The 22,084-nt window shown below is 48.6% G+C and overlaps 1 protein-coding gene across 7 annotated transcripts in view; it reads left to right on the top strand.

Moving 5' to 3' along the window:
- Positions 1-22,084, top strand: part of ANTXR1 (ANTXR cell adhesion molecule 1) — a 77,997-nt gene that overhangs the window by 20,983 nt on the left and 34,930 nt on the right. For 4 of the 7 annotated variants that reach the window (XM_069035590.1, XM_069035588.1, XM_069035589.1 and 1 more), the window contains 5 exons: positions 1,985-2,045; positions 3,949-4,047; positions 10,380-10,449; positions 10,720-10,798; positions 19,072-19,167. In XM_069035590.1, coding sequence (XP_068891691.1) covers positions 1,985-2,045; positions 3,949-4,047; positions 10,380-10,449; positions 10,720-10,798; positions 19,072-19,167 — 405 coding nt within the window. Of the gene's footprint in view, positions 1-1,984; positions 2,046-3,948; positions 4,048-10,379; positions 10,450-10,719; positions 10,799-19,071; positions 19,168-19,273; positions 20,466-21,554; positions 21,764-22,084 lie in introns of those variants that run through there. The other 3 variants (XM_069035591.1, XM_069035594.1, XM_069035593.1) reach the window with 3 other exon arrangements.

Genomic DNA, 22,084 nt, shown 5'->3' with positions numbered 1-22,084 from the left:
TGGTGAAGGGATCTGGCTGTGTGCTCATCGTGAACAGAATATATCAAGCAAAAGCTGCAGAATTTCACTCCCCTTCTTCCCTTTGTCCCCAGAAGGGCCCAGTGACCTGCTGGGCCTCTCCTGGCTCGTGGCCCTGAGTGCCTCCCCTGGCAGAAAGGTAAAAGAGTCAGGAGGTTGCACCACCACCCTTCCACGGGATTTGCTTCCCTGGGAAGCCAGACCTCAGGGATGAGCTGCACCTCCAGCCCACCAAGGCTGTGCATTCAGAAAAGGACAGATCTGATGAAATCCACAATGAAGACATTGAATGCTTTTGAATGTGTTTTTTAATGAGGAAGAGACATAAAGGAATTTTTTTGTAATAGTTCTTCTGCCTTTTGCAATAATTCTGCCTGATGTTCACTTTAAGTTAGGGTGTGTGCTTGGAGCATTGGAAACTTAATCTAAATCAAAATAAATATTGCAATTGGCACTGTAAAAGTGTTTAAGGCCAGTTTTTTATAGTCATGTAAAGGGATTAGACTGGACTGGGAGATCTGCATCATCTAACTGAGACACCTGCTATTTCTCCATCTGAGCTGCCTTACAGCAGAATGTTTGCAAATAGCTGAGTAGAAATCGTGAATCTCAAATTTAACCATGTGAGGTTTTACTTCGTTAAAAAAAGAAAAGTATTGATTGTATTTTACATTCTTAGTGGTTTTCCTTATTCTGCCTTTTAAATTCTTCTAGTCCTTCTCAGTTCTGTTCTCAACTGTTGACTTTCTCTTTTTTTTCCACTTGACAGTTCCTGTAAAACCTTGTTCCTGCAAATCTTCTCTCTCCTCACCTGTCAGCCTGCCACCAGCTCAGACCGTCCTGCTTCCTTCAGCCCCTTGGTACTTTCAGCCCTGCCTCCTGAGTAACTCAAACTTCTGCTTAAATGTTTTAAAAAGCAAAGCCTGGCTCTCTGAGTAGCTTTGGCAATCAAGTATTTGAGGCAGGGAGCTGTGACTGTGGCGAAAAAAAAAAAAATCTTTTTCTTACAGAATTTATTGTATTGGTTGCTCTTCCTTCCTTACAGATGTTTCAATTTAAAGTTGGGAAAATAGTTTTCATGTTGGATTTGAGTCATCAAATGATGCTTGGCTGACATTTACTTGCCTCTCGGAGCTGACCTGAATTTTGATCGGTGCCGCCCCGTGCAGGGGCTGGGGCTGAAGCCCCGCAGGCTCTCGGTGCTGCTGTGCCGGGCTCACGGGCACTGGCACAGCTCTGGCTGTGCCCTGAGGAGCCGGAGCTGCCGCACGCAGAGAGCGCCTGAGGAGCTGCAGCTCCGCGGGGAGCAGAGCCCGGCCCTGCGAGCGCTCGGCAGAGCCGCGGGCCCGAGGGTTTGTGTAAATCCCTGCACACACAGGGCTTAGAGCCGGGGACAGCCCTTCCGGGGACACGCTGCTTCCTTTAAGCCTGGGTTAAATGGAGAATTGTCTGGTCTGAAGTCACAGAGCGGCTCTGGGGATGCCCTCGGGGGAGCTCGCGTAAATCAGGTTAAAAACAAACAGAAGCCGTAGCCCCTCGGGAGAGAGCTGAGAAGTGGCTCTGAAGGCATTTCTGGGCTGGTTTAGTGCAAAGTTAAACAGTTTAGCTTAAAGTCGTGATGTTTTATTTGGAGTTTTGGGTCCGGAATAACTCTGGAGAGGGAGATGTGGCTGCAAAGAGAGGAGAGGGCTGCGGGTCAGGAGCGCAGAATCCCCCTGTGCCCGAAGAGAGCCCTGGGACACGGCAGAGCCGGGCATCCCTCACCTTCCGACCCAGCCGCAGCTCAGGGAGGGCAGGGACGCCTGCTTGGGTGGTTGGGAGAGGAAAGCTGAGAGCCGCGACCGTGCCACGCATGCAGGATGCTCCGCTGGGTTAAATGCTCCCAACAGGGCGCTCCCTCACTTCTCACGTCTCTGTTTCTGTGGAAACAAGGCTGAGGCACTTCACGACATTTTGTCTCTTTTAGATTTTGAAGAAGTCCTGTATAGAAATCCTGGCAGCAGAGCCTTCCAGTATCTGTGCAGGGGGTAAGTAAGAACGAGGCCACGGTTCTTCACGTTGCCTAAAATACAATTTTCAGTTCATCTCTAATTGCTGGAGAGTGCAACATTCGCTAATTACCTGGGGCTAAATACTTCACCTTTTTTGGGAGGGGGGGGGTGAATTTCTTTTTCACCTTAGGGTAGTGTGCACATGTCCCACTTCTGCCAAGTGATCAAATGGGATTTTCTTACAGAAAAGGCCTGAATTCTGAAGTTTTTCTTAAATATTCTTCTGTCAAACCAGTCTGTCTTACTCGGGCTGGGGCAGACACGAAGTAGATGCACTGCACTTAAAAGTATATTTACATACTTATTCAAGTGATAAACAATGATGCTTATAGAATGTCATGGGCCAGAAGATGACTTATAATCGTCATTTATAACCATCTTTAACACTTCCTAAACGCTTTGATCTTATCACTGCCATTCATTGTGCCTTAATGGGAAGACAGGGGTAGGAACAGCTGTGCCCAGCAGAGCAGCTGGGAGGAAATGCAGAGGGGTTTGTAAGAACTGTATCAGAATTTGGCCAAGACTTCACAAGAGGAGCAGTCCTTGGAAAATGCCAGCAGTTATTTGGATCCTCAGTTCAGGGCCTCGTCTCCAAGCTCGGGCAAATAGTCCCTTGCTCTTGGACTGCAGTAATTTAATCACTTAGGGCTTTGAGACCAGTGCGAAAGTGCCATTGACTGCACGAAATATGTGCATTGGTGTCCTTAAAATCAATGTTTGCAGGTACAGCTGTGGCACCTCATGTTTTCATGTTTCTCTGCACGTCCTTGAGCAATGGTGGCAGTTTTTTCCTTTCTTTGTGTTTGCACGGAGCAAACCTGGGGGCTCCTGAGGCCACTCTTGCACTGCTGACATGTCCAGGACACTGCAGGATGAATTTCAGCAGTGAAATAATTCTGAAATGGCAGTTTTTGGATGATTTGGCTGTGCAGGGGTACTGGGCTGTTCTGTCCAGCCCCAAGCAGAGCCAGGCTCCCCGTGGTATCACTGATACCTCTGTTCTTTGTGCTTGAACTCGCATCCCCCAGAGCTTGAGACTTCTGTGATTTCTCTTGAATATTCACCAGAACAGAGCTCTTGTGCACTTCCCAAGTGCTCTCCCACAGCACTCAGTGGGCCTGGAGCAGCTTCCCTGGATGTGCTGGGATGATTTGCAACTTGGCTGTAAACGAGTGGGACCTGGAAGGGAGCCCAGATTCCAGAGCAAATCTGCTTTTCTTGACAAGTACAGTGTGCGGGTCCTCAAGGGAGATGAGAGAAGATGGGGACTGTAAAATGCAAAGGGGAAAGATCTGAACCTGCAAAAACGAGGTTCCCTGCTGCTCCTGGGGATTTAAAATCTGGGGTGGTGTCACTAAGGTTGCTCCTGTGTTGTCTTGGACGATTTCATGTTCAAATCACATTCCCCAGCCAAACTCCAGTGGAGATGAGCTGAGTGCCTCTCCCAGAGAGTCACAGGAGTTGTGGGGGCTGCTTCCTTTGCAGTTACCTGGGAAAGGAACACCTAAACTTCTCCCAGTTATGTCACTAGAAGATTATTTGCCTTTCCATGGAAAGATACTTCTGCCTTTCTTCACCCAAAAACTTTCTGCCATTTAAAATGGACACTCGGAGAGGGGAAAGCTCAGTGTCCTTGAAACTTCATGTTTCCACTGCAGGCCAGTCAAAGTGTGTCTGTGGTGAATTGTTTCCTGTTTCTAAAAATTCAAGTTGAAATTGGGTAGGGAGAGTGTGGAAGTTGCATTTTTAACAGTTTTTAACCTAAATTGTTAAACTGCCAATTTTAGCAGTTGAAAACCTGTGAGATGTGCCTTGGCTAAGTGGCCATTCCCTGCCTGGCTCTGCATCAATAATAACCCAGTGCCTGTTTTTGCAGAGTCCTTCCAGGTTGTGGTGAGGGGAAATGGCTTTCGCCACGCCCGCAACGTTGACCGGGTTCTCTGCAGCTTCAGGATCAACGACACGGTCACCCTCAGTAAGCTCCTTGGATTTGCTTTGTTTTCCTTTCTGACTCTGCACTGGCAGGTATTTGGATCTTCAAATACGTTGGTTGTGAAAGCAATAATTACGGGATGAGGAGCTTTTAATTTGCAGCATGCAGAAGGGATTATTTTTTAAGCTGGTGGCAGTGTGTGAGCAGAGGAGCTTGAGGGGGATGAAAATGCAGAAGGCAAGAACCTTGCTGCAAAGAGCATCCCTCAGTGTGCTGCTGGGCTGTGAGCAGGGGGATCAGGGGTGTTTCTCCCCTCAGCTGTGTTTTGGGGTGCTCAGTGGGGCTGCTCTACACTCCCTGCTGGTGGAGGCTGTGCTGCAGCAGTGGCTCAGGCACTGCTGTGCTTGGAAAGTTCCCTCTGCAGTTCCCCCGGCAGAAGAACTGAGGTAAGAGAAGCAAATGGTCCCCTGAGAGTCTGGTCTGTTTGTGACGTGTACTGGGAGCCACTGAGCTGGCAGGGCTGAGGACCCCACTGCTTTCCTCTGACCCTTATGGGAAACCACATAACTCACAGCTGACACCAGCAGTGACAGCAGAATTCATCCTTCCTAACATGGGATTTGTTCAGAAAATGCCTGATTGTTTTGGAGGCAGTCCTGACCCTGTTCAGTATAAAATAAATGCATTAATTAGCTCTAAAAAGTGGAAATCTAAAGGCTCAGTGTGTTCTGAACATCTGTGTGACTTGTTCTTCGGAGCAGGGGGGGTTTGCTGGGGCTGCTTGCCCCGTGTGGGATGTCACTGAGCCCTGGGGCAGGTGTGGGACAGTTGTGCTCTTGCAGTGCCTCCTCCAACAGGCAGGTTCTGGACTTGCCAACTCCTGAGTCACCGAGCAGAAAGTTTGGCTGGCCCTGGTTCACATTTGCTTAATTCAGATGTGGTCAGTGCTGAGGATGTGAGGAGCAGAAGCTGGAGGGCTGTGGAGCAGGGCACTCATTCCTGGAAGGCTTTCACAGAGCTGGGAGTGCCACCCACCAGCTTCCCACTGCTCAGGGTCCTGTCTGTGGAGACACCAGCACAGGGAACCTGTGTGAGGGTGCCCTCATCCCAAACACTGTGACCTGCTGCTGGGGGGGGAGGAGGAGGAGGAATCCTTCCTCCCTCTGTGCTGGTCCAGCCCAGTCATCTTTTATGGTGTCTGTCATCACAGTCTCATCGTAGCTTTCAGGAAAGATCAGCTTATCTTAATGCAGCCCCTGGGCTTTCTGAATTTGAAGCTGCCTTCCTGTGTCCACAGAATGTCTGTGGAAAATGAGGATAAAGGGCAAATACATTTCCTGCCCTCTGACCTGATGTGTTCATGGTGTCCTGAATGGATGCAGAGGTGAAGAGTGAGCTCACTCCCCTGGCACTGCACCAAGCCCTCTCCGGCTGCTCTGCACAGCCTGGGGTTGTTTGAAGCTGTGACGTGGCAGGAAAAGGACACAAACCCAAATTCTGGGTTCAGCTCCTGCCTGACTGAGGGAGCTCAGCAGTTCCCAGAGCCAGGTCTCTCCAGGTGGGAACTGGCACAGTTCTGTTGGGTTTGAGTTGCTCTGTGGGAGATCCCAGAGCTGCAGCCCCTGCCTGCGGCTCCCAACTCAAACAGCCCTGAGAGAACTGAACCAGGATTTTATGGAAACCTCATGGAGGTTGGATAGCTCAGCTGCCTTTGTTTGCTTGAATCCTCCCTGCCTCTGACTGTATCAGGGAGGGAGGTATTTTAAAAGATAACACTAAGCCAACAGTTCCTGAAACCCTAAATTATCCCAGATGAGATGTAGCTGGGACGTGCTGAGGTTAAAGGCATGAGCTAATGGGGTTTTATTGGGATTATTGGCAGAGAAAAGTGGCAGGTGAAGAGAGCATCGACTCATAATGTTCATAGTTATGGGATTAAAAAAAAAAAAGGAACATCTGTAGAAACCATGAGGAATATTTGGCTGAGCAGAGCTGTAATGAGATGCATGTTCAGCAGCAGGGTGTTCCTGCCAGCAGCAGGACCTGGGAGAACTGGGTTCAGCCTGCACAGAGTTAAAAGTAATTATCCAGTGCAGTGACTTATGGCTGCTCTGTGGTGCTAAAATGTCTGTGTCTGCCCAGATTGTGCAGGAGCCAGCAAAGATAGCTCTGGGCAGAGAGGCTGAGCTCTGTCCTAAGCAATTCACAGCTGAATAGAGATGAAAGGTTGGTGAAGGAGCAGGCACCACAGCAGAGCTGGGGCTGGATCTGCTGCACTCAGTGAATGCTCTGGATGCTTGGCCAAATCCCCTCCTTTGCACAAACTGGCCTGGATTTTTTATTCAAAGACACTGGGAGCAGGACAGTGCCAGGTATCAGCAGAGAGTGGGATGATGGGGACTGGATCCCCAGACTGCCCAACAAATATCTCCTAAAAATTGTCTTCTGTTTTTAAAGCCTAGCAGATTGCTCCATTTCCCCCATCTCTCATTTCTCCCGGCAGCACAGCACTTTTCTTGTGATATCCTCTTCACTTTCTTGCAGCTTTGACACTCGTAGCACAGGAATGTTTTGCTTTGCAGTTCCACTCTCTAACCCCTGATTTCCCTGCCTGATCCTGTCACTGCAACCCACCTCTGAATCTTTTTATTTTCTAACAGCAGCTTTTCTCCTCCCACTCTGGTATTAGAGAATGTCCCTCTCTGTACCAACTCCCTCAGGTGTCCTGGGGGGTGTGACCTTTGTGAGGGACACAATCCACGCCTCCAATCTTTCCGAGGTGAGAACATGCACCAAGGGGAGCTTGGCCTCTGCTTTTGAAGGGTGGCTGAAGTCACTGCTTGTCAAAGAACACGAAGAAGGAAGAAATGGTTGTGCTTGCCTCAAATGCTGCCCCGGCCTCCAACAAATTGCAGTGTCAGAACTTTTAACCCAGACTCCTGTGCCTTTGCCTCCAGCAGCATTCCCTGCAGTGGGGATTTGTGCTGAGAGAGGAGCAGCCCCCATGTGCAGGGTGGGAGCTCTGCCGGGCTCCCCCAGTGCTCTGGGTGACAGTGGTCTCTGTGTGGCACCAGTGAAGAGCTGATGGGACAGCCCTGGGGCTGGGGCCGTGCTGGCCCAGGGCTCCTGCCCGAGGGACCCTGTGATGGTGCAGCACATGCTGCTCCCTGAGCGGATCAACACTGGGGTGCTCTGCCAGCTTCCCTTGTAGCCCCCTTGAACAGTTTGCTCAGCACATGAACCCCTCAGAGCAAATCCCTGCCCTCCATCCAGAGGCTGCTGGGAATGTGATATCACTGCTCTGTGCTTATCTCTTCCCTATCCCCTCACCCTGCTCTGGAAGGCTTTGGTGCTCAGGGCTCGTGAGTCCCTGCACAAAGCAGAGCAATTACAGCTGATCTCAATGTGGTTTTCATTACAGCATTAACAAAACATTTTTTATTTATGGGTCTTTCTTGTAGGCAGTTTCTGTAGCTCAGAGACAGTTCCAGTGTCTTCCTGCATTCCCATCTCCCACAAAGTGGGTTTGAAACACAAACTTTGCTTGCAGAGTTGTCACAAGAGTGGCATGAGAGGAGGAGTCAGACAGGGGGAACAGAGACCCAGCTTTGGTAGGTGGGGCAGAGAATTAGGGAGGTGTTTTGGCTCCTCTGAGGCGACAAAGGGACGATGGAAGTGCTCAGGGTGACTGGAAGCTGCCCACTCAGGTGGGATGAGGTGCAGAGCCCTCTTAGAGCAGCAGCCTCCACACCAGCCAGGCTGGACTGGAGTCTCTCCTCCTGCAGGAACAGCAGACCAGGGCAAAGCATCTCTGAGATGTACTTCAGCTGAATGCAAATCATAAGTACAGGGAGAGCAGAAGGAAACTGTTAGTGTGTGATATATGGGAAGTTTGGCAAACAGCTTTTGCAGCCTTTTCTGGACCAAAATACTGCTGACCCTGAGTCCTGCAATCAGCACCTGCAGTGTTGCAGTGGCAGTTTGGAATGTTGGGCTCTCCTAAACCCTCCTGTAATGGATCCTTGCAGTCCTATTTCAGTGCACCAGTGGGTTCTTGGATGAGCCATTAACCAGAGGGAAGGCTGATAATTCTGGCATGGTTATATGGCTACAAGAAAGTGCTGCTATCTGTCACCTTCATTGGGTTCTTGTATCTCTCTTTTTTTTTTTTTTTTTTAATTTGCTCTTTTGTGTTAAAGCATCCTGCATATATTGAAGCTTTTATTATTATGGTTGGGAAATATTCCAAGTCCTGACTTGCCAGAAGGTTACACCCTGCTAATGGCATAAAAAATTATTCACTGTTGCTGGGAATAATAGATTTTCCAGGCTCCATTTAGCTGTTCAGGTGTAGGAACTCTGGGTATAGAATGGCAGGAGTCTGAGCAGTATCAGGTACCTGGTTGAAATGGCATCCAGATGTGTTTTTGTGGGAGGTTTGACCCTCATCCATTCTTGCTCTGAACGGCTCAGGCCTCAGGACTGGCCAGTTTGGGTCGTCTGTGGGGTTTATACAGCATGACCTTATTTTGCTTGAAGGAGGGATGCACAGGTAGGAGGAAGTTGTGCCCGTTACTGTGGTGGAATGCCAACTCAGAAGTGAGGCATTGAGCTGTTTCCTGGAGGTGTCCAAGCCCTGCCCATGGTCGGTGCCTGGGCCTGGGCATCCCTTCTGTAAAACTGTTCAAGGAGGCAAAGTGATTCCTGCCCCATTCCCTGGCCAGCCCCGAGCAGGGACTGAAATGACGTCCAGGGCAGCAAACTCAGCAGTAAGCCGAGCGCTCCACCCTCCCTCCCCAGCCCTTCCACCACTGCTGTCAGTGGTCCAAACCACGGAACCCAGGCTCTGGCAGCTCTGGAGCGTTCAGCCCACCTCCCGCAGCACTGGGACACAGCAGCTCTGTCCTGCAGCAGGCCAGCACAGCTCCAGTGCATCCCCAGCTCCATCCCCAGCTCCATCCCCAGCTCCATCCCCAGCTCCATCCTCAGCTCCGGTGCAAGAGCAGATTGGAAGTGTTGTTCTGTTTGCTTTCCCTGTGTCAGTTTTCCAGGAAGGAGTCAGATGGGCCAGAGTTATGCAAACCAAATGGATCCTCTTTTGTTTAGAGCAGAGGGAAACAGTCACTCATTTTTGCGGTGAAACACAAACATTCTCCAAACAAACTAATCTCTGCCTGCAGCCAGCCTGGCCAGCCAGGAGCTCCCCTGGGGCACTCCGGGCCGATAAACTTTCTAGAGAGGCATGGACTGATGGGAGTTGGGAGTGGGAAGGGACAGAAAGAGAAACAAAAACCTAATGAGAACTAAGGGAAAGGCCCTGCAAGATGAAGCAGCTTTTGTTTCAGTGAATGCTGGCACGGAGAAGCCTTTGGCCTTGGCTGCCAGAGCTAGCAAAGGAGAAAACAAGGCACTGATCTTCATTTTCTTGGCATGTGTACGCTGAGACAATGTCATAAATTCATGGGAGTTAATGATACCATCATAAATCAGGGTGAGAACGGCACTGTGGGACCAGATGTGCCACCACTGCACATCTGCCTTGTGCAGAGTGGGAAATGCTCCTTGGTTTGGTAGCTCCATTGCAAAACTGAGGGCCTGGATGTGCTGCAAGGAGAACTTCAGGGAAGGTTACAACTTTTCATTGCCATTTATTTTTTTTCTTTTTTTTTTTTTTTCCTTTTTTTAATGGAGTGTGAAAAATAAACAGTTCCTAGTCTGCATGAGGAAATATCCTTTTCTATTGCTTCCAAAGCAAAGAAATACACTGGTATGAGACAGGGGCTCTAATGTGTGACAGGAATTACCAGAGCAATACTACTGCTTTCTAAAACTTTGTACCCAGCAGAAACCTCTTCTAGGAATGTCTGGGAAGGGATGCTTGGCTTTGTGAGTCCTGCTCCTGCATGATGGCATAGATTCTTGTAGTCAGTACCTCTTTATGACTCATAAATGCAGCAAAATGAGCTGTGAGACGCTGCTTGTGAGAGCTGAGCAGGATCAGGAGTGCTCTGCTGCTGGTGCCCTGAGCATCATTTCCCACCACCCATGTGAGCAAACTCATCTCAGTGGCCCAGTGGAGATGTTTCTGCCTTGAAATGCAAAATTTTCCAGAATGTACCATTTCTTTACTTGGGTATCTCCACTTTTATATAACCTGTTGCAACTCCAGCTGGGCTCCTGCACAGAGTGATCCTGTACTCTGTCCTCCCAAAAAGCTCCACACCTTCAGCTGTGCTGTGGCTCAGACATGTGAGGCAGCTCTTTATCCCCCATCTCGTTTATGTATCAAGAGTGAGGAAAACCAATTATTTAAACTTGCTCTCTAAGGCCTGTAGTACTGATTTGGCAGTAATCCCACTCTTTCTCTTTTCCAGATGAGAAGCCTTTCGTGGTGGAGGACACCTACCTGCTGTGCCCAGCACCTGTGCTGAGAGAAGTTGGCATGTACGTTTTTCCTACCCCAGTATTCGCTCTGCCTGTGGGGAGATGGGTCTGGGTCACCTCCCTGTGCTCTGCTGCTCCTGTTGGGGTCCCAGGCTGACATTCCCTCATGATCACTGGCAGTTGTGCCCTGGAGCACAGGGGCCAGGGCACCACCAGTGGGAATTATCTGCACAAGTGGCTTTTCTGAGCACCAGCAGCCCAGGGCCCGGGTTGGTATCACACAGAGGGCTGTGGATGAGCTGCCCTGACTTGTTTCTTGGATTTTTTCAGGGAAGCAGCTCTTCAAGTCAGTATGAACGATGGTCTGAGCTTCATCTCCAGCTCCGTCATCATCTCCAGCACGCACTGTGTAAGTTTTGACTCCTAAAATGCTTCTGTGGGGTGGTGGGACTCAGCAGCAGGTGTGTGTTATGCCGGTAGTAGGGCTGCCAGGTTGGGTAAGCCTGGTTTGAAGGACGTGTTCCCCCCTCTAAGGTGAGTTTGAAGGTGTGGCAATGTGACATTTGGTGTGTCTTGTGTGCCACGATGTGGCCAAGCTCTTCAGCCTTCAGTGGATGCCTCAGGCTGTGTCTGTGGTGGGACAGGGACCAGATCTGTGCTGGCAGTGCCCTGGAGGTGTCTGTGCCTGCCTGGCCACTGCCCAGGGAGCAAGGAGCAGCTCTGCTGCCTTCCTTACTTGGCCTGATCCCTCTGCATGAAAACCAGCAGGGAGCCAAAAATGTGCTGGGTTCTCCCCTGGAGTGGCTGGTTTGTGGCTGCAGCCCCTGTTGTCAGCAGGGAATTGCTGCACCCAGGCTCTGCTGGAACCGGGATGATGAAATTTTAACTCCCAGTAGTGCTGAAGATGCTGCTTCTGCTGAGTCCTGGCTGTTGGGAACAGGGCATGAAATGAGTCATGCTGCAGGGGGTAGTGAAGGAATTCATTTGGAATTCCTTTGGAATTCCCAGCAGTCCTTCATGCTTCAGTGTGTTCGGCTTTATTCATCTGTGGGCAGACCTGTCACTGTACAGGCCATGGGTGAGGCCCTGCTTTAATTTTCCTGTGAACTGACCTAAAGCAATTTTTGGGAAGCCAGAGCAGTGTTGCCAGAAAGACTTAAAAATGTGTCCCCAGCCTGCTTTTGTCCTTGTGCAGCAAAGGCCACTGGGTTTCTGTGCAGAACAAGGGAGAGGCCAAGATGTACAACATCAGTTACCAGAAGGGTTCTGTGGCCCACAAAGGCTGAGGCACCAGCTGAGAAAAGGCTTTTGTGTCGCTTGAACTCGATCCTTGTTCAACAAGGACAAGATTGTATGGAGAGAGTTTTCAGAGCTTACATGAGAGGTTGTATTCCAAAACTGACAAAGGTTTCCTTATGCCTTAAAAGAAGGGAATTTATTTTATTAGTCAAGTTTCAGTTCTAGTTCATTGATCACTGGCAAAAATGTATTTGCCCATTGTCAGCACATAGGGGTTTGCTGTGTTTTACTCACGTGAGGCAGGACCTGGGAAACAATTCTTAGAGAAAAATTATTCCTTCCTCATATGCTTTCTCCCGGGGATAGAATTATTATTTGTGGGTTATAGGAGATGAAATACCTGTTGGTCTTCTGTTGTTTAATAGCTATAAGGATGCTTTTGAAAATGCCTGTGCTCCATGGCACTGCCTGTTACTCTGATGCCTCCAGACTGGGAACCTGGATTTGCAGTGCAGCTGAGCAGCCAGAACTCAAACCCAGATCCTGCATCTAAAGCTGGATGCAGAGACATTCAGTGGCTGCTTTGCAAATTGTATCTCAGGTTTCACTAATCGAGGACATTCCTCCTGGGCAAACACACATTTTGTCTTTGTAGCAGTGTTTTATGTTTTCAAATCCTTTTTAAAGATTAAACTGTTTACTGAGACTACAATGCTCTCTTTAGTTAAGGTTACAAGGGCTGCAGTCCTGGAAATACCCCTGTTCAAAATGTGCACCAAATTGTTTAACTGACTTCAGACCAGGGAGCTGGGTCTGTTGGACCATCTGCAGCTCGGGTGGGAGAGTGAGAGCTGGGAAATGAAATGATGGTAACACACAGGGAAACAGCAAAGGTTACCTTCCCTGTGTGCAAACCAGCAATCAGCACTTTGGGCTCCCCGCTGTGCTGTGTTTCTGGAATGGTCAGGTTTGGAGAGAGGTCTGGAATGCCCCCTCCAAAATCTTCCCCTATGGCAGCAGTGCCACGCTCACCTTGGTGCCAATGCCCTGAACCCCATCTGCTCCCCAGGAATGGGTGTTCAGTGGGAGAAGGAGCAAAGCCAGCAGCTCCATGGCCTGAAAAGCTCTGCCATTCCAATTCTGATGCAGCTCCACAACAAAACCTTCCTATGCAACGTGTAAATAATCTGTACAAATCCTATTTTCCCTGTAAGCAGTAACTGTCATTTTCTATCAACTGTCCATTTTCAAGGACTCTCTGGAGTTAATCCAGGGAAGCAAAAATTCAATTAAGAGCATAGCTGAAGCAGACAGCTGCTTTCCTGGCAAGAAAAGACCAAAAGTGAACAGTCAGAAAAGTCAGTTGGTCTTTGACTCCCTGTTGGAAGAATTAGCAAGTGGTGCTGGTGGAGTTGGGGAGCTCTTAGAAAAGGAATTACTCCTGTTGCTGTGTGAGGAGTTTGGAGAACTGGAAGAGAGAGAAATTGTTAAATGCTGTGTTGTGAATGTGCAGGTGTGCCCAGGCACTGCACACCAGGCAAGGTCAGGAAAGGGAATGTTCAAGAGAGGAAAGAATTGCCAAGGCCATGTTTGGGGGCAGGAAGTCAGGGCCAAGTTCTGCAGTGCAGAAAGAGCATCTCGGAGGAAAGCCAGGATGGGAATTGAAATAAGCCTTTGTTCATTTTCTAAAATGCTCCCAGAAGAGGAAACCACTCATGACCTCTTGCACTGGTATCTCTCAGACCCATAACTGGAAGGGAGGTGAAAACTGCCGGGACAGCATAACCCAGCTCTTCCTGGGCAGCTCTTGGCTGGGAGCAGGGAACGTCACCAGGTCAATAAATGGCTTGGGATGTTGGCTGAGGTGTCAGGCGGGGGGCAGACTCACAATTTGGGAGTAGAAACAGCCCCTCTGGTCTGACAGTTCCAGCTGAAAGGGTGTAGGAGCCATCAGTCAGCTAAAACTTTGATCTTTTAACCTGGAGAGGTTTTGCAGCTGCCAAAAGGAGGTGGGGACTGGCACAGCCTCACTACAGCCGGGGGGTGTCCCGGCTTTCTCCCTGGGGCAGTTTGAAAGGCTCTAGGAATTTGCGCCCTTGAGTTAATCAATAGTGGATGGATTTAACCTTTAAATTAGAAAATCAAGCAAGAACTGAAGCCTGGTAGTAAAAACCAATGACCTTTCCCTGCAGGCTTGTTTTTGTTGGGTTTGTTGTTTTTTGTTTTTAATTCAAAGGAAGTGTAATTGGGTGTTAGTGCAATGTAATTCAGCGTGGGGGTTTTCAAGCTGACTTTGTTCTGGGGGGCACAATTAGGGCTGTGCCAGTGATCAGTGCCCCTGGGTCTGCAGGCAGCCAAAGGCCCTCCCTGGGCTGTCAGTAGAGGCTTTTTGAAGCTGCAGAGTCCATTTGATGAGGTTTTCCTGGGCCCTTGACCTGGGTATTTGTCATTAACTGAGGCATTGCTCGCTGGGAGCTCCAGGGCATGAGATTTTGGGTTTGCCTCTACAAGAAATTGCTCTTAAATGCTGAAAGTATTGTAGGCAGGGAACATTTTTGCTGCCACAGGTCACCCAAAGAGTTAAACGTGCAGAGATTATTTCATTCCAGTATTGCTCCATGGGCTGGTTTGTAGCACCCCGAAGTGTGGTTGTCATGTTGCAAAACCCATGTTCCTATGGGTTGGGAAGAAGAGACCAATAAATTGGAGGTGGGGGCAGGACAGGATGGAAGTTTTGAAAAGCTTTAATTTGAAAATATCAGAATAGTTTGTGGCTGTGCAGTCTGTGCTCCTGTGACAGTGCTGAGGTTAAAGAGGAAATGCAGTCCAGGATCTCTGCACACATGTGCACCTCCAAGGGTGAAACCCCACTTAATAATGAGGTTGAAACAGAGCATGCTGAAATGAAATGTTTAATTTTATTGAAATGTTTTCCTGTTGAAAATGTGATTTCAATTTAAACTGAGTTTCAGAAGGAAACTTATCCCAAAGCTGTTGTGTGTGTCCAGGTCATGCTGGCAGGTTCTTACCCCATCAGAGTCGTGGGGAGCTGCCTGTGAGGAGCCTCCCTTGCTCAGCCCGGGGGGCTGAAGGAAAAGTTCAGTGATTTTCATAAGGATAAACACAGCAATCGAGGGTTGGAGAATTTCCCCCAACCAAAGTTTTTCCCTTGTAACAGAGGGCACAATGATCACTCCTCCTTCCCACCGTGTGTTTGCCCGCTCTGTTTGGAGGGTGAGCTCCTCAAGACAAAGGCGTCTCTCTCTCGGGGTTTGTCCAGCCTGTGGGGAAGGGAGGCTGCTCTGGTGTTTGCACTGGCTTGTAAAGCAAATAATGGGATGCTGGAAAAGTGTTTGCAGCTCTCATCTCCTTTCAGCTCTGGAAGGAGAGGAGGGAAACAGATCATTGCCAGAGGGGCATTTCATGTCACAGCACAGAAAACAGGGGAAAGGAGCTGAGAACACCTTTGCTGGGTGACCTCAAGCAGGTGCTTTGTGCTCACATCCCCTGCTGAGCTTGGCTCCTGCTCAAGCAGCTCCACAGACACGGACCAGAGGCTGACCCTGCAGAGCAGTGAGTTTTCATTTCCTTTTAGAAATTAGGCCACATTGTTTCTGTTATATTAAAAAAATTCCTGTATGTGATAAATGGTAGACATTGGTTTCTGTTGCTGTGTGCAGCAAAGGCCAGCACAGTAAAGCGAGAAACTAGGAAATAAAATCTTAAAAATAAGATTAAAAAAACAAAACAAACCCAAATGCAACCAAAAATGCCTGTCTGCTGTGTAGCAGCATTTTTTGGAAAACCCTCAGGATTATGCCATAGTTCCATTGAAATTCCAATGGACTGATTTATGGTTTTTTATGAATGGATTTATTTTTGTTTCCGTGTTAGAAGCATCAAGGATGCGTAAGATGAAAGAGGGGCCTTCGTACCACAGATTCTGCCTTAGCTTTGTCTTGCCTCATGATTGCATCCACACTTCCCGGGGCAGAATTTTGGGAGCCTGGTCTTGGGCAGCAACCTCAGCAGGGAGCAGCAAAGGAATGAACGCTGAGGAGGAGTCATTTCCTCTGTGGCCCAGCCATGGAGGGGCCATCCCTCTGCCCTGGCTGCTAAAGGAATGTGCACCTCGTTCATACTGAGCCTTGGGGTCGGCTCTTCCCGGGGTCGGTGTGTGCCTCCAGGGAGCCGTTCCCTTGTGGGACGTACCCCAGGGTTTGGGGGTCAGTGGTTGGCAGGAAACACCCCAGGGCAGTTTCTGGATCAGACTTTGCCATCCCTTCCCTCCTTTCTCGAGGAGAACCTGCAATCCAAGAGGAGCGCCAGGCTGGTGTCTCCTGGCCAGGGAATTCCCCCAGTCCCAGCCTGGCTTCTCACGTCCCTGGCAGCTCCACAGCTGAGGGGAGGCTGGGTGGGCTTGGAGCAGCCTGCTCTGCGGGAAGGTGTCCCTGCCCGTGGCAGGGGTGGCACTGGATGAGCTTTAAGGTCCCTCCCAACCCAAAGCACTCTGTGATTCTGAGATTCTCTCTATGTATATATATCTGTACACCCCCCTATATATGAGGAAATGCCTCTTACATGTCCTGCTCCAGATCTCCTGCTTTTTCTCTATTGTACAACATCTTCCAGGGGTTCTTTTCCACTGTACTCCCACTGCCAGCAATACTTGCCACCTTTTCTTGGCCTTGCTGGACTCTGGCAGGGCAAAGGAGTCTTCAAGGCACAGCTGCCTCTCTTTCCCCACAGCTTATTAGTTTCAGAGCCTGTGTGGGAGAGTTTTAGCACTTCAGATGTGGAGCACCTTGAGAGGCCATGGAAAGAGCCCACTATTTTTTTCTCTTACTGTTTCTTGGTAAGATAAGGTGTTTCAAAAGAACAACTCCAGGTATTGTCCAGGTCTCCAACAGTTCTCAGGAAGCAAAGTGCCAAAGTTTTACAGTAATTTGGCACAAGCTCTGAGATTACCTTTGCTGTCTGGCTTTTGTCAGCTGGTCAGGAGCTGTGGAGTTTTAGGTTGTTGATCTCACTGTGGGTCCCAGCCCCACGTTTACCTGTGTAAGGTGAATCCCTGTGACAGTAGCACCCATCACAGATAACTGTGTGTATTCAGGGGCTAGCCAGGCTTTTCTTCATTGATCTTTTCTTATGAAACAGCTTCTAGTTGGCTGTAAAAATTCCCTTTTTAAAATGAAAGTTGTTTTCCTGGTCTGAATTGCCTGTATTCAATAAGTATTAAACACGCTCATTGCATTATTCCATGGTTCAGTGTTTCCATGAGCGTTTGCATTGTTCTTCCAAATTTTGATTTAAAAAAATAGAATGAGAACAGACATTTGAAATGCTTCAGCCCTTTTTCACCAGCTATATAAGACTGGGAGAGAGATCTCCAAGTGCCAGTGGAACTTTTGCAAACCCTTGAGCAGGCAGATTTTTGTTCCTGTTTATCATTCAGCTTGGCTGAGTGGCAACTTCTATCTCAGCCCAGTTCTGGCTGTATAAAACCATAGACATTACACAGAGTGACAGCTCAGTTCTGAGTGAGACTGGGAAGATCTGGCACCTCCAACCCTGCCCAGTCTTCTGGACTGGTTTGCTGCTGTGATACGCAAAACCCCAGCTGGCCAGACCAGCTGCATTGCAGAGGAACAGATGTGTTGGGGTATCAAAAATTGGTCTTTACAGGTTGTTCTTGGGGGAAAGGAAAGTAAAAACAAATTATATTTTTAAAAACAAACCAAAAAATCCCCAGGAAACAGTTTAAAAGCCACTTTAATTTGTTTTGCATTTTTGCAAATTGATTTTAGAATACTCTTAATAAGCAAATATTTGTTTTAATGTGGGGCACAATTAGACATGAAAAGTCTGATTTCTTCTAGTTTCTTCTAGTAAAGAGCTGAGATCACATTTTATAAAGCATTGAATGCCAGCAGGTTGCATTTTGCAGATGATGGATGTGCCTTTTTGCTGTTTGTCTGGCGCAACAGCCCCAAATGTACAGCTCTGTCTTCTCAACAGAGCTTTTTTTGTGTGTGTTGGGGTCCAAGTTCCATTTCCAGACATGCCTTGGGTGAATTCTTCTCCTGTGTGGATTGCCTTCTCTTGCTTCCAAGTGTCAAAGATCAGGTTGTCTTGATCCAAGCTCTCCAGAAATTCTTTCTGCACCAGCAGAGAGTTTGGAAAATGCTCTCAACCTGGTTGTTCTTCCATGACTCTCCCATTCTGGAATGATGGGAGGTCATCTGGCCCTTGGGTTGCAGTGATTTAAGGAGGCACCCATTTCTTGCACCCCTCGGGTCAGTCTGTCCTGGACGTGTCCTCAGTCTGGCACCATGGCCTTGACATTGGGTGGGGGGGTTTAAATGTCTGGCTCTTGCAGCAAGAACCTCTCAAAAGAGCCTTAGGTCAGGCCTTGCTGGTCTGGGAATAGCACAGTCCTGGGGAGGAGTGGTACAGGGAGGCTGGCACACCTCAGGGAGACAGGGACGTCTGGTTTGGGTTAAATCTGAGCAGCAAGAAGTGATGCACATTTGGGGCTTGACAGCTGAATTGAGCTGGCTTGTGCAGCAGTTTGCAGAGCTGATCAATACTGGAGACTTGCAAACGTGTTTTAACTGGGAGAAGTGTTCCAGCCAGAGAGGAGGGGATCTTCTGGAGTTAATGATGGGGAAACTCCCTGTGTGTCCTTGTGACGGATGTTCAGATCTCTTGGAAAGCTCATGGCAGAGCTGCTCTGAGTCAGCACAGCTGAGAGGAGGAGGAGGAGGACCTGGGTCATGGTGCCCTGGAGATCTCACTGCAAGTTTTCTATCTGGAGTCAGCTGTAACACCAATGTTGCTGTCAAGTTTGTGCTGCAGGAGGGAAAGAGCTGCAAAGAAGCTGCTTGAACTGCAGTGAAACATTGCCAATATTGTGGCTGCCTCAGCCCTGGAAGTGTCCAAGGCCAGGTTGGATGGGCTTGGAGCAGCCTGGGACAGTGGGAGGTGTCCCTGCCCATGGCAGGGGTGGCACTGGATGGGCTTTAAGGTCCCTTCCAACCCAAACCACTCTATGATTCCATGACTGTGGTATGAGCTCTCCTTAAAATCTTTTTCTAAGTCTTCACTTAAATAGTCAGAGGAATGTTACATTAATCTGTGTTTTATGTAACTGTGAGGGTCAGAAAACTGATGCAAAACCTGTGAAGTGAATGAGAGGTCTCGGCCTCTCTGCAGTGAGGTGTGGGGGAGGGCAGGTGCCACATCTGCATGTGTGAGGAGGGGAGAGCTGCATCTTGTCTGAAAATTAAATGGAGTGTGACTTAATTGATCATTATCATTAATGTGGCAATAAATGGAGAAGGGCCTTTGGGACACAGCTGGGGGCAGGGTGCACAGGGGAGGATCTGTGTGAGGACAGTTCTGTGTCACAGGTGTCACACGCTCTCTGTGCTTCTCCTCCAGTCCGACGGGACCATCCTGGCCATCGCCTTGTTGATCCTCTTCCTCCTGCTGGCCTTGGCTCTGCTCTGGTGGTTCTGGCCCCTCTGCTGCACTGTGGTAAGTGACAGAAATCATCAGCACAAAGCAGCATTTCAGTGCTGCCTGAAAGCAAGAAATGAGGGGGAGGGAGGCAGCGTTTTCCACAGGACTGATCCCAGAACAGGGCAGCATTTCTGCCACTGCTGCCTCTGCTTTGGGCTTCTGTTTCATCTGCCCAGCCTGGAATTAGACTTGTGGAACAGCAATGTTGCCAACATCCAAACCTTGTCAGGAGCCTTTAAGTCTTGTGTTTTGGTCACAAAATGGAAATAGTTTGCAAAAATGTGTTCCTTGCCATGCCTGTTCTGGATTTTCTAACCCCAGTGTCAGCATGCCCATGCTGGAGGGCTCCTGTAGAAAGGCAGGACTCATCAACCCACACTGGAGTCCTGGTTCTGCCTCAGGTGCAAGGAGAAGACATTTCTAGGTGTGCAAATTTTTGCAAGATGAACTTTGTTTCCTGGATCACCACGTCTGAAAAGCACTTTGAAATATCCCAGTGACAGTGCTTCACTGAGCATTGTCTTTCCTCCAGGCCCTTTCACAAAAGTTCAAAAGCACAATCACAGAGTTAATGCTTTAAAAGGGCAGAGGGAAATCAGGAAAAAACAGGGGAGAAGGAAGAGGTCAAAGGAGGCAAGAAGGAAATCACAGGACTCGAAAGGAGCTTTCATCTCACGTGACTCTGGTGTTTGTCTGCACAGACCTGTCACACCCCGAGCATCCGTGCTGAGCCCTGGCACTGCCTTTCCCAATGAGGATCAGGGCAAGGGCTCATCACTGTGGAACACACAGTGCAGTGAAGCTCTGCTCTTGTTTTGGATCTTGTTCGTGCTGCAAATATAGAACAAGAATTAGGGACACACAAATGTCAGCAGAATTGGAGCCTGGGTTTGGTGACTGGCTGCATGCAACGTTTCAGAAGTTGCTTTTAAGGCTGCCCAAACCGGCTCCAGTTTCTGGGTCACCATCATTATTCCTGATTTTAAATCACAGACCCAGTGTTGTAAATTCGCACCATGTTGTACCAAACCAACAATGCAGAGCAGAGAGCTTTGGAGCCACACACTGCAGGAGCCACTTGCTGGAGGATGAGTCTCTGTGCTGAGATGTATTATCCAGAACAAGGATGAAAATCTTGCAGGAAAAATCTTAGTTGTCTATTTCTGTTCCTGGCTGAAAATGGGGATAAAACGCTTCTCTTCACAGTAGTTTGGCACCTCTGTCCCAAGATGAAAACCAAAATGGAAAAAATATTTATTTGGACTTTCAGAACAATAAAAAAAAAATTGGTTCTAAAATTGGCCAAAGGATTAGCAGCGTGGTAGGTTGCTCAGAGTTATTTGTCTGAACTAGATGACACGTTCCCAGAGGAGCTGGGCCAACTTTTTGTTGGCACATCTGCATGGAAGTCAGTGGAGATGTGCCCTGTGGGGATGTTGGCACTGGCATCTGGGGGAGAATTGAGGGGATAGAGGGAAAATGCTCTCAGTGATGCTGCTGGTTTAAGGTGCTCTTAGAGCAGAAAGATGAAGCTGATGAGAAAAAGGCACAAATAAAAGCAGCAGGGTGTTGAGGGGATATGGAGCCGTCATTGTGAGGGTTCTGTGGCTCTGCTGCAGTGGAATCATGTGAGGACAGTGGTCATGTAACAGCCCTGAGTGTGAAAAACAGTCCAGATAAGTAAGGTGGGTGCAGCAGAGAGAGGGAGTCTCTGGTCCACATGAAACTTTATAAGCTTAATATTTTCCAGATTTAAACTCTCTACTTAAAACATTTGTTGTAGATAAAAGCTTTTCCTCACTCTCCTCCTTTACCTCCCACGTTCCCTCCTAGCAAGGTCTGCGAGTGGGGACTATCTCGCTGATATTTTTCCAATGTAGTCAAACACTTCCCTGTAGTTGTTGGAAAGATTTTATTCCAAGAAGCCTGTATGAAATCCCTTCCACCTCTCCGGGAGGGCATCCGGTGTGTTTGGCAGAGGATCAGCAGCCAGGACACCCCACTGTGCACTGCTCACCCAAAAATTCTGTGAAATTAAAGATAAATCCATGGAGGAGTGCCCAGCCTGTTAGGGGATGGGGAAAGGGAGCCGAGCAGAGCTTAGTGACTGGCTTGGAAGTGGCACGGGGAGGAATGCAATGTTGTCAGAAGTGAATTAAGGGCAGAGGAACTGCCTTGCACAACAGACCAGAGCTCCAACCTCGAATAACCAAACCGCAGACCCGGAGACATCGCCGTGGATTCCAGCCCAGGGATGTTTCAGAGATAATTGTGGATGTGTCCAGGGGAAAAAGGAAAAAAACATAGCAAGTTCTTCTCTTACCAAGTATAAATTTGTTTCTGAGTGACAAGCACATTTCTAAACCCTGAAATTCCTCTTGGCATGCTTTTTAATTAAATAGGAGTCATTACCATCCAGCAGTTCTTCAGGAAAGACACCAAGCCAGCTTTGTCCCAGGAGTAAATGGACTGGAGTCAATAGACTCCCTCTGGAGGTTTATCTGGAACCCGGTATCTCCTTGGCATGCGCCCATGAAGGAATGCTGTTTCCAAATGTATCCAAGTTTATTGGTCTCAGAAGTATTCTGGGATGAAGTCTGGAATTTACCACTCGGTTTACAGTAGAGGCAATTGTTGCTCAGTAGATCAGAACAATAATAACTCTTTGCTGTGCCTGATACCAGCACAGGCAAAATTTCCCTGGATACCTGTGGAGGATATTACAAAAGCATAGGAGGCAGGCACCGACCTCTCCAAAGGTTGTAGGAGGTTTGTTTAATAACAGAAAACAAAGAAACAATTCTGCTCTGCTGAACTCCCCAACGCTGTGCTTGTAACAAGAATGATGGCAAGTACACAGACACCTCTAACAGGGTGACCTCGCCTTTCCTGAGCTGAGCAGATCTGCAAAGCAGCAGATCCCAGCTTCTGG

This window comes from Aphelocoma coerulescens, chromosome 22, assembly GCF_041296385.1.
Source record: "Aphelocoma coerulescens isolate FSJ_1873_10779 chromosome 22, UR_Acoe_1.0, whole genome shotgun sequence".
Taxonomy (NCBI): Eukaryota; Metazoa; Chordata; class Aves; order Passeriformes; family Corvidae; genus Aphelocoma; species Aphelocoma coerulescens.
This window is presented reverse-complemented; position numbering and strand designations above follow the sequence as displayed.